The sequence below is a fragment of the Schistocerca gregaria genome, chromosome 1, assembly GCF_023897955.1.
Source record: "Schistocerca gregaria isolate iqSchGreg1 chromosome 1, iqSchGreg1.2, whole genome shotgun sequence".
Taxonomy (NCBI): Eukaryota; Metazoa; Arthropoda; class Insecta; order Orthoptera; family Acrididae; genus Schistocerca; species Schistocerca gregaria.
Genome location: NC_064920.1, coordinates 646,173,602 through 646,189,390, shown reverse-complemented (window position 1 = coordinate 646,189,390; position 15,789 = coordinate 646,173,602). Strand labels below are relative to the sequence as shown.

Sequence of the window (15,789 nt, the reverse complement as noted above, 5' to 3'; positions counted from 1 at the left end):
TGTATATTTGTAGCAGTTGGTCTTAATCTCTGTCATAAAGTACATGTAAGTCATGAAAATATTTTTTCCTGTGACGGCTATTACAGTTTTATGTTGACAAGAGCCTCTACCTCTGGGAATTTACTAATGAATATTCATTGTGAAGTGCGCTATACGTAATCTGGCGCTATCTCAAGCCATGGTTTGCAATAATTCTTGTTTTATCAATTTTATTTACGACAAGAGCCGATCGGCTTCATTTAATCTATTGTGCCGTCATTTGATGTAATAAGTGATTTGGTTTACCTCACAAATATTTTTCTACTAATATTTTATTACATTTGTAAAAATTATTTTATAGCTGATTATACATTTTTAGGGCCACTATTATAAAAGAAAATATTTTTACACATATCGACACCATGGTCAAGGGCTAATAAACCTTTATTTCCAACTGGTTGGCTGATTTTTCAACCGCTTCACTTCAACATTAGTAGCATCATTTTGCTCTGTCTGTTTTTTCCGTAGGAATATAGCGCTTTTATCAAGATTGGATTCCGCGTTGCACAAGAATGAAATGTCAATAGGAAGATACCGATCTTCGTGGTTTTCAGATCACATCATGTAAACCTCGTGGAAAAATCCCAACTGTTCCAGTAATCTTCGCCGTTTATCTCAACACTGGCAGTCTGTTTCGAGGGGTAAACTAGACTGCCTCCCACATTTGTGAAACTTCAGTTTGTATAAATGAAAATTGATTTACTTTTCATTTCTCCTAACGCTATGCCTGGAGTATGTCTGCAAAGCAGATACTTTAGATATTATCTTACATGCATGGTAGTTTTCAGCCTAGTCAACATACCTTCAAATAACAGTGGGACTAAAGGGTTGCACTCGTATGATACACAACATAGCCTGAAAATCTGTTTCCTGTGATTTCACCAAATAACAGAAGACGAATAACACTATAATTCGTTCAGATGGAAATTATTTCCAACGCTATCCAAAAATCGTGAACATTCCTATCTGCATTATTAGGTAAACGTTCCTATATTCATCATTAGGTAAATAACGTAGCAAAGACGTTTCTCGGAGGTAATACGTTGCGAGCATGCAAAAGCTTTGTTTGTAACTTCTACTTTACGTTTTTTAACTAAGCGGTATGAGACTTCACTGCTTGCAATGCTTTCGTGACGCTAACCCTATTTGCATTTGGAACTGCTACCTTTACTCCGACTCAAAGCTGCATTTATAATTTTCTTCTGTAGACAAGTAGAAACACAGCCCAGTTAACGCTGACCGAACATCGGGAAAAAAGAACTTTAAGAAACTGAGGCCATTTTTATTCATTTTGGCTATTTAATACCACTTAATCACTCTGAAAAAATGACGTTTTCTGACGCGAGTCTGTCGACAGCTACAATGAAATGAGGATTCGGGACTCACATCTGGTGGAAGAGGGTTACAAAGCTCCTCCCGGGCGTACTAAATAGAACGCTGAGATGGATTCGTTGGAAATAACACGTTCGATATCCTACTCCGGCGTTGCGAAAAGTCTTTAATGGTTTCATCTAGCCTAAATCCATAACATTTTCCTTTGTATTACTCTTCATCCACGGCGTATGTCACGCATTCGCCGATGAGATCTCCGAAATCCAGTTACTCGGTGAAATCAAGAGAAATATTTTCTTTAAGGATTAGTCCGCGTGGTAGCGCAGTAAGTGGTGGCCAAACCAGCGTTTTAGTCGCCACCGCCAAAGGAGACAACGAATAAAGCCGAAGGATGCCCAACGTGTGGTTATAAGGACAGTATCTGAGTTTATGTGTTTCGACGATTAGAAAGCTGTAAGGATCTTCCTGCTGGGCTCAGTGGCGCTGTCCCCTGAAGCACGCGTCTCCGCGCTGAAACAGCGCCGTCTCTCGTCCCTGAGCTCGTTGTGCAGGCGGGCCCCGTGACGCACGTAAGTGATTTGCAACCGTAAAAATCAAATACCAACTTGTGAATTAATTAAGTCATTTCCCACACCATTCGTCATGAAATTTCATGCAACTTCTAAGAGTTTCAGTACTGCACCCGCAATAATTTCTATGTTGTTCAAACTTACTTTAAACCTAAATTTTTTACAAGTCACATTTACATTTTTGTGAAAACGTCAGAAAAGGACTTTAACTAAATACTTTGCTGCTATACTGTTAATTTAAACAGTATTTTGTTCATAAGAATATATTTTACATCATGGTTTCTGTTTCGAACAGTAATTATTATAATTAGTTGTTTTGTCAAACAATCATATCATTTCATTTGGTATGATGTCAGAATGAGTGGTGGGGTGAAAAAAGTGTGTACGCTACAAATTATAATGATGACTTAGCGTGCGAATCTCATTGTGTAACTCACTACATCTACTAATTTTCGTATGGTCGCTGTTGAGAGCTCGTAAACCTCAGTAAAACACACACACACAAACACACACACACACACACATGTTGAGAATTGTTTTGCGAGACACATATATGGCATAAAATCCTATTGTAAAGCAGCCGCTTTAGATATTCTAGAAACAAACTCTTTATTTTTGTCCAAATTTTTAAGATTGTTTGCTTTTTGGAAAGTATTTTCGTATACGGTTCAATTAAATTCGGAGTTGGCTAGGGATATTACCGTATTGTCAGAGAAAAGCTGGGAAGCCTTTTGGCTATAATCTGTTCCAACCAATTAGAGCGCGCGTCCTGGAAGAAGGAGAGATTTGTGCGCGATCGTCACTAGGAGTCAGGGTTCAGTCAGGGCTCGGCTTTACTATATTGAGGATGTAGTGCCCGGTGCCATAGTATTTTTGTGAAATCTAATTTGCTTCTTGCTGAAAAGTTAATTAGTTTAGAAACTGATGAAATCCGTTTCCGGAAGTTTTGGGATTTTTTGTGTAAATTGTGACTTTCTCCCGATGGGCTAAAATTCAGCATGACATACTATCCAGTCGTATCTCATAAGCTTCAGATTGCCGAATAATCGTGAGCAGACTGAACAAGTAAACATCGTGTGGACTTCAAAACTGTTTATTTACTGTAGGATCTCAAATTAAACAGCTTTCAGCCGCCTAGTTTCCAAACTAATTTTATTTGGCTACCAGTTTCGGCACCATCTTCAGGTCACTGACCGTCGTGTAGGAAGATTCCACCTCGGTTATGATCAAAACAGGGACCAGCAATACTGGTAATAGCAGATTTCTGCTAGTTCTAGCAATCGCTGTTTTGATCAAAACCGAGGTGGAATCTCCCTACAGGTCGGTCAGGGGCCTGAAGATGGCGTAGTGAATCGCCGAAACTGGTAGCCAAATAAAATTAGTTTGGAAACTAGGCGAGTGAAAGGTGTTTAATTTGACGTCCTGTATCGAACAGCCGAGCCCCGCAGCCACCTTTAGAAAAGATGATCATACAGAGACTGTTTATTTATTGGTTAAAGTTGTGCTCCGTTGGATGAGAGGTCGCGAGCTCACTCCTTACACTGGCTGCTGGTCAGAAATGGGCTATGCGAATGAACAGAATAGTACACATTTTGATCAGGAGCTCCGTTGACTTGGTAGCAGCTACAATGGCAATACAACACCGTCATTTTAGTCGAAAACCTATTTTTTAGTAGCTTTCAGTCTGTTGCTACATATACTGGTGCGCAAAACTTAAAGTACAAAGTAAGTTTCGAATGATGTGTCGCTACTAACCAGCACAGATCGATGAAACGTGGAATATACGTGGAACTGCTATAGTATAGTACCGAAGGTAACTGAAAAATATATGAAATTCGACAAACAGAAACGACATTTTTATTCAAAGACAATAACTGCACTGAAGCCACTGTGATTTGTGATGGTCGCCTAGATATTGTATTGTATTGTATGTGAACCGGGGACCTAGAAACGACGGAGAGGCTCCGTCCCCGCCGCAGCCGCAGTGGTCCACAACCCCACGACGACTACGGCAGTCCACTTCACCCCTCCGCTGCCCCACACCGAACCCAGGGTTATTGTGCGGTTCGGCCCCTGGTGGACCCCGAGGGAACCTCTCACACCAGACGAGTGTAACCCCTACGTTTGCGTGGTAGAGTAATGGTGGTGTACGAGTACGTGGAGAACTTGTTTGCGTAGTAATCGGCGACATAGTGTAGCTGAGGCGGAATAGGGGGAACCAGCCCGCATTCGCCAAGGCAGATGGAAAACCGCCTAAAAACCATCCACAGACTAGCCGGTTTACCGGACCTCGACACAAGTCCGCCGGGCGGATTCGTTCTGGGCCTTTCGTAATATCTAGGCGGCCCCGCCCGGTTAGCCGACCGGTCTAACGCCGGCTTTCCGGAGTGGGAGAAACACTCCAGAATCGGTTTAAGTTTTTAAGATATTTCTTTCATGAATGAATTACATTTTTTTAAGATTCTTCCAGTTAACTTCGGCCTGTCATTGGCTTTTCCTACAGTTAGTTGTATATGGTCCCACTTTAGGTCACTCTGAACGTTTCTTCTAGGTTTATCGCCAATTGTTCAGGAACAGCATGGTGTGTGAATAGCCTCAAAGAGCCTCGAACGTTACCCAATAGATCATTATTATTATGATATTATAAAAATGGATGCATGTATATATATGTATGTACGCGTGTATGTTCCACATCTCCTACTAAACCACTGGACTGATTCCAAGCAAATTTGGTACATGTATAACCTACTGTCTGCAGATCATCGCTTTAGGGGTAACAACATGTATCTATCAAAGGGGTCGGGGTGGGGATGAAAAATCAGACTCTAACACGACGCGCGGATAACCGTACTTTGTTCATCTGGTATTTGAGAACGATATTACTTAGAGAACTGTAACAATCTTTACACATAATTTCAAACATTTACGAAACTTTTTCTCACTGACGAATCCCACAACATGGTGAACGCAAAAGGTTTATCGCTTACTACATATTCGCTGTTCACACAGTAAAACTTCCAGATGAAGCATAACGCTTTAATTTATTACTTCTTTACTTCTAACTCTGTCCAAACACATTTCGCAGGCAGTAGCCACATATACAAGTGGATGTACCAGCAAAATTATATCATTGTACAGCACATAGATCAGGCGATGCCTCATCATAAATATTGAGCTACGTGAAAATGAAACTGCGGGGCGAAATTCGCCAGAGATATAGGTAAATGTGTCTACAAATACATATGAAATATGTTAAATATATCTGACAAGTGGGTAAAAGGGAAAAATTACGGGAAAACATCTGAAACGATTCCATCCAAATTTGTTACATATGTTAGTTGCAATGTGAAAAGAAATACTGTAGGGGTGAGAAGCACTAGCCACCTGAATGAAATTCTCTCTCTGAAGCGGAATATGCGCTGATATGAAACTTCCTGGCAGATTAAAACTGTGTATCCGACCGAGACTCGAACTTGCGACCTTTGCCTGCTGGCAGCATTGAAGCTGTGAGGAGAGGTCGCGAGTCGTGCTTGGGTAGCTCAGTCGGTAGAGCATTTGCCCTTGAATGGCAAATGTCCCGAGTTCGAGTCTCGGTCCGGCACTCAGTGTAACCTCCCAGGAAGTTTAACGAGCCACCTATTGGAATAGCCGTAATAACGTATAGGAGGGGAGGAGGGGATGAACATAGAGCGACGGGAAGAAAGAGATGGGCAGAGATATGGGGAAAAGGAGGTGGACAGCCACAGGGGAGGAGAGAGTGGACAGAGATTGGGAAGACGGACACAGACAAGGGGATGAAGAGTTAGGTAGAGAGATGCAGAAGGTGGAGATGAATAGAGGGGGAGAAGGAAACTGACAGAGAAAGGAAAGCGGTGGAGATTAACAGGAAGACGGGGATTGACAGGGGGAAAGGAGGGATGGACAAAGAGAGGGTGTGGGGAGGAGATGGACTGAGGTGGGAGGAGCAGATTGGCAGAAAGAGGGTGAAAAAGACTGACAGACAGGAGGGCTGGAGGTGGACAGAGATTGGGGAGGTGTAGAGAGGGGCGGGATGGAGGAGATGGACGGAAAGAACTGAAAGAGGAGATGGACAGAGAGAAGAGAGAGGGACTAATAGAAGACACATGTGGCTCAGTTAGTATGTTATAAAGAGTGACGGCTCTTTCATACTCCCCATGGGATACAACTGAAATTACTTTTCCATCTGTCGACCTCTCCCGTTAAAAGTAAAATGTTGGGTTCCAGATCTAGTCATATATCCAGTACCAGGTAAAGTCGCATTTTGTTCGCTCTACGACAGTACGAAACTGTATCGAATGGCTTCCGAAACGCAAGGAACACCGCGCCGACCTGGGCGCCCTTGTCTACGGCGCTCCGGAATTCATGAACGAACAGAGCGAGTTGCGTTTCGCAAGTCTGGCGTTAAATTAGATATCAGTGTGAATTGTTTTGCCCACAGCAATCTACTGAGACAGGATGTGAACCTGAGAACATAAGGAATGTCGTGACGTTGCAGAAAAACAAATGTAGAACGTGGCGTTGGACTCACCGACTGGGAAGTCTTGGGGCTGCAGCCACGATATGAAGGTGGAGAGGTAGCCGAAGAGGAAGATGCCGTCGGAGAGGCCCAGCTTGGCGGCGTGGAAGTCCTCCCCGGGCGGCACGCTGGGGAAGTGCAGCTGCGGCTCGTCGAGGCGGTCCCTCTCCCTGTCCCTCCCCCTCTCCTCCTCCGCGTCCCTGCGGCCGCCGTCGCGCTGCCGCAGCCTGTCCGCCAGCACCAGCAGCCGCTCCGAGTCCTCGCCGTCTTCCAGCAGCTGCGGCTGCACAGCCTCCTCAACCCTGCCACTGGACTCTGGCATTACCCACTTCTCCGCCACGGCCTCGGCCGAGCTGTCACCAGTCTGCGTCCTCGGCTCAGACTCCAGTGGGGCACCACTGTGAGTGTCGTCTTCCGAAGACTGGCTCTGTATGGCCTCAGCAACTGGGCCGCCTCTTTGTGGTTCACCTTCGCCATCAACAGTACCTTTGTCAGTTCCTTTGGCTACCAAAGGCTTATCCGCTCCAGACACAGAGCTGGCACCCTCACTTATCACCGGGAGGTGAGCTCCCTTGGGCTCCTCACTACGCTCTGTGGCCACAGGTGAAAAAACTTCTTCCTCTTCTCCTTTCATCGTTCCTGATTCCTCTGTTGCACCAGATTTTGTTAATGATTTCCCGCCCTCGTCGCGGTTTTCTTTCTCTTGGAGTGACACAAGCCTCTGTGGCACTGGTTCACCTTTCGTTATTTTCTGATTAGGCAGACCAGCTGCTACAGTAACAACTGATTCACTGGAATTAATTTCTGCATCTGATATGTGAAGCGCGTCATTTGACACTGATTCCTCGTTCTTCTTCTCACCAGTGTCTTTTTGCTGTTCGTCAGTGGACTGCTCACTTCTGGAGTCTGTTGCATTTTCTGTAACTTCAATCTTCACGCTCTGCATTCTTTTCGAAAGCGCTGTTGTACTTTTAGTATCGTCTTCCTTTAGTTTTTTTACTTTCTCCGATTCACTACTTACCGTTTCTATTTCTTGCGACTGGTTCTCCGCGTTGATGTTGGTTATCGGATCAGTGACTAAAGGAGGAATCTCGTCTCTCAAATTCTCCTCTCTCATTTCCTTCTTCACTTCCGGGGCTGTCTCCCGTTTTATCCTCAGCGTCGTTTCTCCTCTACTTGGAGGCGAGAGAGGAGCTTGTTCTTCCGGGGGAACATCTGCAGAATTTTCTCTTTCATCTGTTGACTTGTCTCGGGATCTATTAGTCGGTTCCGCTTGAGCCTGCTTAACCTGTAAATCGGACTCAGTGTTTTCTGTTGTGGAAAACGACGCGGACTTCAAGCCCGACTCGTAAGACGATGGAGCGATCGAACCTTCTCGAGAGTCCTCAAGTTTCTTGCTCTTGTCGATTTCAGTGGTATTCACGCGATTACCAGTAGAAATGACACTCCTGTTTGATTTTTCCGAAGAAATATTTTTTGACTCTGCAAATGTAGAGCCTGGCAGCTTCGTTGACTTCCCCTCCACACTCGCTTCCCTGCTTACTTCATTTTGGCTGGTATTCGTCGTCGATGACAGTTTCCACGTTTTCGACCCCGAACCTCTAAAAAGATTCCCGTCTACTATTATGGTCGTGGAAGCTGTCTTGTAGTTGTCATCTACTGTCGCCGATCTGTTGCTGAAAGTAACTTTCTTGACTGTTGCATTCTTTACTGTCTCGTTGAGGTGCATTTCAGCGAAATGATCAGTGTCCAATTTAGAATCTTCTGAAACACTGAATGTACTATGATCACCTATTTCTCTTCTTACTCTTGGTTTTTCGTTCTGCATATTAGCATCTTGATTTAACTGAGATGTATCATTGTTCTTTAATTTCGGAAGAGTATTCTGCGTCTTTCTAATCATAGGAGCTATTACTTTATTATTCGCTGTCTGATGTTCTCCAAGGTGGACGTTTGACAATTTTGAACTTGGATCTTTAACCTTTTCTTTATACACGCCAGATGAAATTTTATTCGGCCCAGCTACAGTTTTACTCTTCGCTTCTGAAACATATTTTCCTTCAGCGCTTCCCGTACTTTTTCGAGCTTTGCCTTGAAGATTTTCTTGCTGATGTGAGTCCTGACTTTTGACAGGATGTGTTTTCTGAGCTTTTCTAGCACCATGGCTTGCCTCTGAAGAACGAAATCGCTTTACTACTTCTTTCTGTCCATTACCGTGAGACTGTGATTGCGTTGATTTCTTTGGCATCGCGTCTTCAGAAGGGCCGGACCCACCGTTATTCGCAGTCTTCTGAGATTTGACACTTTGGTACTTGTTAACCGTATTAGCGTTCACTTTACTGTCACTGCCGGCTGGAGAAGCTTTCTGTGGATCGTGCTTCAGTACGTCAGGTATGTGAATATGTTCCACTTTTCCCACGTGTCGATCTTGTTTCTCCGTGACACGTTTATTCTGCTTGTGTGCTTCCTTTATTACGTTAGGTGTGGCAGTCTCCATGGTCGATGTGGATGGCTTGCTCGTTCCCTCCTTTCCACCAGCAGGTACAGAACTCACCGACTTCCCCACTGCTTTTCGTTCAACTTCTGAAGCCGATTTTTGGGCTCTGACTGAATGCTCGCGAGGAGACTCGGTCTGTAGGCGTTTGCTTTGTCCCGCACCGATACCGCTTTTTCCCGAAGGAACAGCAGCTGCTCGGTCAGGAACGTCGGACACAACCTCTCTTTTCCTTCGCGATTTGGATCCGGACGGTACCACAGTTGGCTGCCGTTCTGTTTTACTAGCCACGTTCCTTTGTTCCACTAGCACTTTTACCTGGTTCTCAGATGATCCTTCGGGCATTTTTTCCGTAAAGTTACTCTGCTGCGGAACAGATGGTTGTGCTACACTGGCAGGTATAACAAGTGTTGCAGAATTATCTGCAGAAGTTTTCAGCAGACCTGCAGCCGCCACTGGTGACTCCTGTCCAGAGCTGTCCTCTGCATGACGGTGCTTCAAAATGTCCTTTGAAACGCCCGACTGAGCTTCAGGCTTGCCGTTATTCGTCGGCTCTGAAGTCGCTGCCTGCCCTCTATTAACAATGGAGGACGGATCCGTTGGCTGTTTGGCTGCTGTGGCTACGGGTGTCCTCTGTCGCGCTGTGTCGCTTTCACGACGCTCCCCAGTGTCGTCCCTGGAGTCAGCCGGCCGGGCCGCGCCTCGGACCTCGCCACCGCTGCCGGCCGCGGGCAGCAGCCGCGACAGCACGGGCTCGTCGCCGGGCCCGGGCTCCGGCTCGCAGCTGCCCAGGTGGTGGTCGCACTGCAGGAAGGACGCGCCGGCCGCCGCCAGCAACACCACAGCCGCCAGCAGCGGCAGCGGCAGCGCACCGCCTCGAACCCTCGCCATGTCGCCAGCCGCACTGAGCCCGCTGCGGGCCCGCACTGCTTACTCCGCGCCGCCGCACTTTGCGCGCTTCGCCCTCTCGGCCCACAAGACCCACAAGTGCTCCGCGGGCCACCGCTGCCTACCGCTCGCCTACCTAAATCTCATGTTTATTCCCTGCCTCAAAACGACCACTGACGAAAGCTTTTCTCAAAGAATCATTTTGCATTTAGGAAAATCCACACGTTAGAAATACAGCTTACCCTCTCCATTTGCCGGCCGGGAGTGGCCGAGAGGTTCTAGGTGCTACGACCGCAGGTTCGAAACCTGTCTCGGGCATGGATGTGTGTGATGTCCTTAGTTAGGTTTAAGTGGTTCTAAGTTCTAGGGAACTGATGACCACGCAGTTAAGTCCCATAGTGCTCAGAGCCATTTTGAACCTATCCATTTACATCTACATCTAGATTGGCTAAAATTTACAGACGCACGAAATTTGGCACGGACTTCTATGCGAGATGCCTTTAATAGGTCTCGAAATTTTGTAGAAAATCCGAAGAAATTCTGGTCGTATGCAAATTAAACAAGCGGCAAGATGCAGTCAATACCTTCGCTGCGCAGTGCCGATGGTACTGTTACCGACGACTGTGCCGCTAAAGCGGAGTTACTGAACGCAGTTTTCCGAAATTCCTTCACCAGGGAAGACCAATGGAATATTCCAGAATTTGAAACACGAACAGCTGCTAGCATGAAATTCTTAGAAGTAGGTACCTTAGGGGTTGCGAAGCAACTCAAATCGCTTGATACGGGAAAGTCTTCAGGTCCAGATTGTATACCGATCAGGTTCCTTTCAGATTACGCTGATACAATAGCTCCCTACTTAGCAATTATATACAACCGCTCGCTCATCGATAGATCTGTACCTACAGATTGGAAAATTGCGCAGGTCGCACCAGTGTTTAAGAAGGGTAGTATGAGTAATCCATCGAACTACAGACCTATACCATTGACGTCGGTTTGCAGTAGAGTTCTGGAGCATGTACTGTAATCGAACATTATGAATCACCTCGAAGGGAACGATCTAATGATACGTAATCAGCATGGTTTCAGAAAACATCGTTCTTGTGCAACGCAGCTAGCTCTTTATTCGCACCAAGTAATGGCCGCTATCGACAGGGGATCTTAAGTTGATTCCGTATTTCTAGATTTCCGGAAAGCTTTTGACACCGTTCCTCACAAGCGACTTCTAATCAAGCTGCGGGCCTATGGGGTATCGTCTCAGTTGTGCGACTGGATTAGTGATTTCCTGTCAGGAAGGTCGCAGTTCGTAGTAATAGACGGCAAATCATCGAGTAAAACTGAAGTGATATCAGGTGTTCCCCAGGGAAGCGTTCTGGGACCTCTGCTGATCCTGACCTATGGATTCAAAATGGCTCTGAGCACTATGGGACTTAACTACAGTGGTCATCAGTCCCCAAGAACTTAGAACTACTTAAACCTAACTAACCTAAGAACATCACACACATCCATGCTCGAGCCAGGATTCGAAGCTGCGACCGCAGCGGTCGCGCGGCTCCAGACTGTAGCGCCTAGAACCGCTCGGCCACTCCGGCCGGCTCCTGATCTATATAAATGACCTGGATGACAGTCTGAGCAGTTCTCTTAGGTTGTTCGCAGATGATGCTGTAATTTACCGTCTAGTAAGGTCATCCGAAGACTAGTATCAGCTGCAAAGCGATTTAGAAAAGATTGCTGTGTGGTGTGGCAGGTGGCAGCTGACATTAAATAATGAAAAGTGTGAGGTGATCCACATGAATTCCAAAAGAAATCCGTTGGTATTCGATTACTCGATAAATAGTACAATTCTCAAAGCTGTCAATTCAACTAAGTACCTGAGTGTTAAAATTACGAACAACTTCAGTTGGAAAGACCACATAGATAATATTGTGGGGAAGGCGAGCCAAAGGTTGCGTTTCATTTGGCAGGACACTTAGAAGATGCAACAAGTCCACTAAAGAGACAGCTTACACTACACTCGTTCGTCCTCTGTTGGAATATTGCTGCGCGGTGTGGGATCCTTAAAAGGTGGGATTGACGGAGGACATTGAAAGGGTGCAAAAAAAGGGCAGCTCGTTTTTTATTATCACGTAATAGGGGAGAGAGTGTGGCAGATATGATACGCAAGTTGGGATGGAAGTCATTAAAGCGGCGAGATCTATTTACGAAATTTCAGTCACCAACTTTCTCTTCCGAATGAGAAAAAAATTTTTTGAGCTCAACCTACATAGGTAGGAATGATCATCAAAATAAAATAAGAGAAATCATAGCTCGAACAGAAAGGTTTAGGTGTTCGTTTTTCCCGCGCGCTGTTCGGGAGTGGAATGGTAGAGAGATAGTATGATTGTGGTTCGATGAACCCTCTGCCAAGCACTTAAATGTGAATTGCAGAGTAATCATGTAGATGTAGATGTACATCTACATCTACACCGATACTCTGCAAATCACATTTAAGCGTCTGGCATTGGTTTAATCGAACCACCTTCACAATTCTCTATTATTCCAATATTGTATAGCACACGGAAAGAATGAACACCTATATCTTTCCGTAAAACCTCTGATTTCTTTTGTTTTATCGTGGTTGTCGTTCCTCCCTATGTAGGTCGGTGAAATACTAAATACTATTTTCGGAAGCTGTTTCACAGAGGAAGACCGCACTGCAGTTCCTTCTCTAAATCCTCGTACAAACGAAAAAATGGCTGACATCGAAATAAGTGTCCAAGCAATAGAAAAACAATTGGAATCACTCAACAGAGGAAAGTCCACTGGACCTGACGGGATACCAATTCGATACTGCCCAGAGTACGCGAAAGAACTTGCCCCCTTCTAACAGCCGTGTACCGCAAGTCTCTAGAGGAACGGAAGGTTCCAAATGATTGGAAAAGAGCACAGGTAGTCCCAGTCTTCAAGAAGGGTCGTCGAGCAGATGCGCAAAACTATAGACCTATCTCTCTGACATCGATATGTTGTAGAATTTTAGAACATGTTTTTGCTCGCGTATCATGTCGTTTCTGGAAGCCCAGAATCTACTCTGTAGGAATCAACGTGGATTCCGGAAACAGCGATCGTGTAAGACCCAACTCGCTTTATTTGTTCATGAAACCCAGAAAATATTAGATACAGGCTCCCAGGTAGATGCTATTTTCCTTGACTTCCGGAAGGCGTTCGATACAGTTCCGCACTGTCGCCTGATCAACAAAGTAAGAGCCTACGGAGTATCAGGCCAGCTCTGTGGCTGGATGGAATAGTTTTTAGCAAACAGAACACAGCATGTTGTTCTCAATGGAGAGACACCTACAGACGTTAAAGTAACCTCTGGCGTGGCACAGGGGAGTGTTATGGGCCCATTGCTTCTCACAATATATATAAATGACCTAGTAGATAGTGTCGGAAGTTCCATGCGGCTTTTCGCGGATGATGCTGTAGTATACACCCCCCCCCCCCCTCCCACCTAGTCCAGAGCAAAGCGGATTCCAGCCGTGAAACGGCTGGCCAAGTCCCGGCCCGGCGGAACAGGAAAGGTGCACGGAGTATGAGGTGGTGTAATATTTTACTGATTAATGATTGTCCCTTAGAAAGTTCTTAAGGACTTTTTTCGATATTTCGTCTGTCAGCTTGTTCAAGACGTTGAAGGTGCTGTCATGCCTTAGTAGATAGTGCGTGTCGTTATTCGGGAATTGTTGTCGTAGGTCGTTGGCTACGTCATCGAAGAGGTGGCACTCATACACCACATGTTCTGGCCTGCCTTGCACAGCACCACAGTCACACGCGGGTGTAGCCTGCTTCCCAAACCGACATAGATATGTCGGGTAGGGTCCATGTCCAGTAAGAAAGTGCAGCATTTCTCTCGTAGGCGGGAAGTACGTAAGTTTTACTCGTTCCTCTATGTCCTGTAACAGCTCATAGGTTCTGCGCCCCGTATCCTCGTTGTTCCACTGTTCCTGCCATAGTTCGATCCCTCTCTTTTTAATCGCATTTTTATCCCCAGCGTAAACCCCAAGTATCTCCCTTATCTCTATTCTCCTTCTTCGCCCAGTACCAGGCGGCCTGCTCACGTATTTTAATGTCCTGTGGACAGAACCCCATTAGCACAAGAAGCGCCCCTCCAGGTGTTGTCCTGTATGCCCCTGCTGAACGTAGGAGCATGTTACGCTGCACTCTTCTTACGGCCGTAGCAGGCATGACCCTCGTGAGTCTGTGTGCCCAGATCCCTGATCCGTATCCTACTATTGATGTTAAAATACTATTGCGATATAGTTTGATTAAATTGGTTGGAAGATGAAAGCGTTTGTGGCCTATTCCAATGAGGTTGTTTAGAAATACTGAGGATTTTTGAGATACGGTATCAATATGTGACGCGAGGTTCCTCCTCTCATCGATGACTACACCAAGATATCGGGCCTCTAGGCGCCGAAGAACTGGCGAGCCATTGATTCTCACAGTGGGATTTCTGACCAGTTGGCCTTTGAGTAAGAGATACGTTGATTTATTGGACGCGATCGTCATTTTTGTTTTGTGGCACCATGATGTAAGTATGGTTATGGCTCTCTCCACTTAGGCTCTAAGTCTTCGCGGCTACGGCCGCCGACCAGCAGGAGGAGGTCGTCTGCGTATAAAATGACCTCTAGCACGTCGCCACAGATCTTCCGGTCTTCCAGTAGCGGCTTCATGTTGATATCCCAAAAGAGAGGTCCTACGACAGAGCCTTGAGAACATCCTTTGGTCACTGTCTTACTAACTTTGCCGTTAGTGGACGATAGCCAGACCTCCCAGTCTGCACAATAGCTCCTCAGACAGCCGTATAGTACCCCTGGACAGTTCTTCTCCCGCAAGCAGGAAAAGAGTGAGGGCCACCACAGGTTGTCGAAGGCGCCACTGATGTCCACCATGATGCCGACGACATACTTGTGCGGGGCGGAGTCACAGACCTCGGCAGCCAGGGCGATTGCGTCAGACGCAGAACGCCCAGAACGAAAACCTCATCCCACACAGTATAAGGTGTGCTGTCAGTCTGTTTGCCTCTCAAAAAGTTTGCCCAGTATGTCTAATAAGCAGAAGGGTCTGTACGATTTAATTTCAGTGGGATCTTTATCTGGACCCTTTTTGATTTTGATTATGTTTGCTTTCTTCTAGATTGCTGGGAATTTCGCGTGTCTCAGGCACTCGTTGTATAACTTAGTGAGAGGAGCTACCAGCTGGGGGGCGAGGAATTCCACCACCTCCGCAGTAATGGCATCTGGGCCAGGAGCCTTTCCCCTCTTTAGGGCCTTGATCTGGGCAGCAACTTCCTCTTCAGAGAAGGGGTAAGTTCTGGCGTTGTTCTCATATGCCCTTAGGTCTTCTCTTCGTCTTCTATTCTGTTCTTCTGTGTCATTTTACTCCACATCGTCAGGTAACAGGACCCGAAGGAGGGCCTCAGCAGTTTCCTGCCATGTGCCCGTCATCTGGTCCCCGTCCCTGACAGTGGATAGCACCATTGGTGATCTTATTTTTTCCTGTACTAGTTTGTACGGGACTCAACAGGGGTCTATAGCCAATTGGCTTTTCACATAGTTTTCCCAACTTCTGATTCTTACTGCCCTAAGCTCCTGCTGAAATTGCTCCTTACTTTCTCTGTAGATCCGCAGCCATCTTTGTTTTTCTCCCCAGACGACACTCCGCTGGTAGTACCTCCTCGCCCTCCTTACGGCCTGGCGCATCTGTTCTAGTTCGACAGACCATGGTGTGGGGGGTGGCCGCAACGGCTCTCCTCCTGGTTGGTACAGCTGCTCGTACCGCCCTGGTAATCGCTTGTACCAGTTCTTCGGCGTAATCTTCCACGTTTTCGTCACCCTCCAGCAATGTTGGGATGTCGCACTCTTCCGCAAGGCGGTCCCAGTTGGTTTTGTTATAATTGA

The 15,789-nt window shown here is 46.1% G+C and overlaps 1 protein-coding gene and 1 non-coding gene across 5 annotated transcripts in view; one reads left to right on the top strand and one right to left on the bottom strand.

Annotated features, from left to right (window-relative positions):
- Window positions 1–9,904, bottom strand: part of LOC126361037 (uncharacterized) — a 125,508-nt gene extending 115,604 nt beyond the window's left edge. For all 4 annotated transcript variants that reach the window (XM_050007760.1, XM_050007763.1, XM_050007762.1 and 1 more), the window contains exon 1: window positions 6,490–9,904. In XM_050007760.1, coding sequence (XP_049863717.1) covers window positions 6,490–9,862 — 3,373 coding nt within the window. In that variant the 5' untranslated portion in view covers window positions 9,863–9,904. The remainder of the gene's footprint in view (window positions 1–6,489) is intronic.
- Trnas-uga (transfer RNA serine (anticodon UGA)) lies at window positions 5,468–5,542 on the top strand. The gene has a single exon. It is a non-coding gene; the product is annotated as a tRNA-Ser (tRNA).
- Window positions 9,905–15,789: the final 5,885 nt, after the last annotated feature.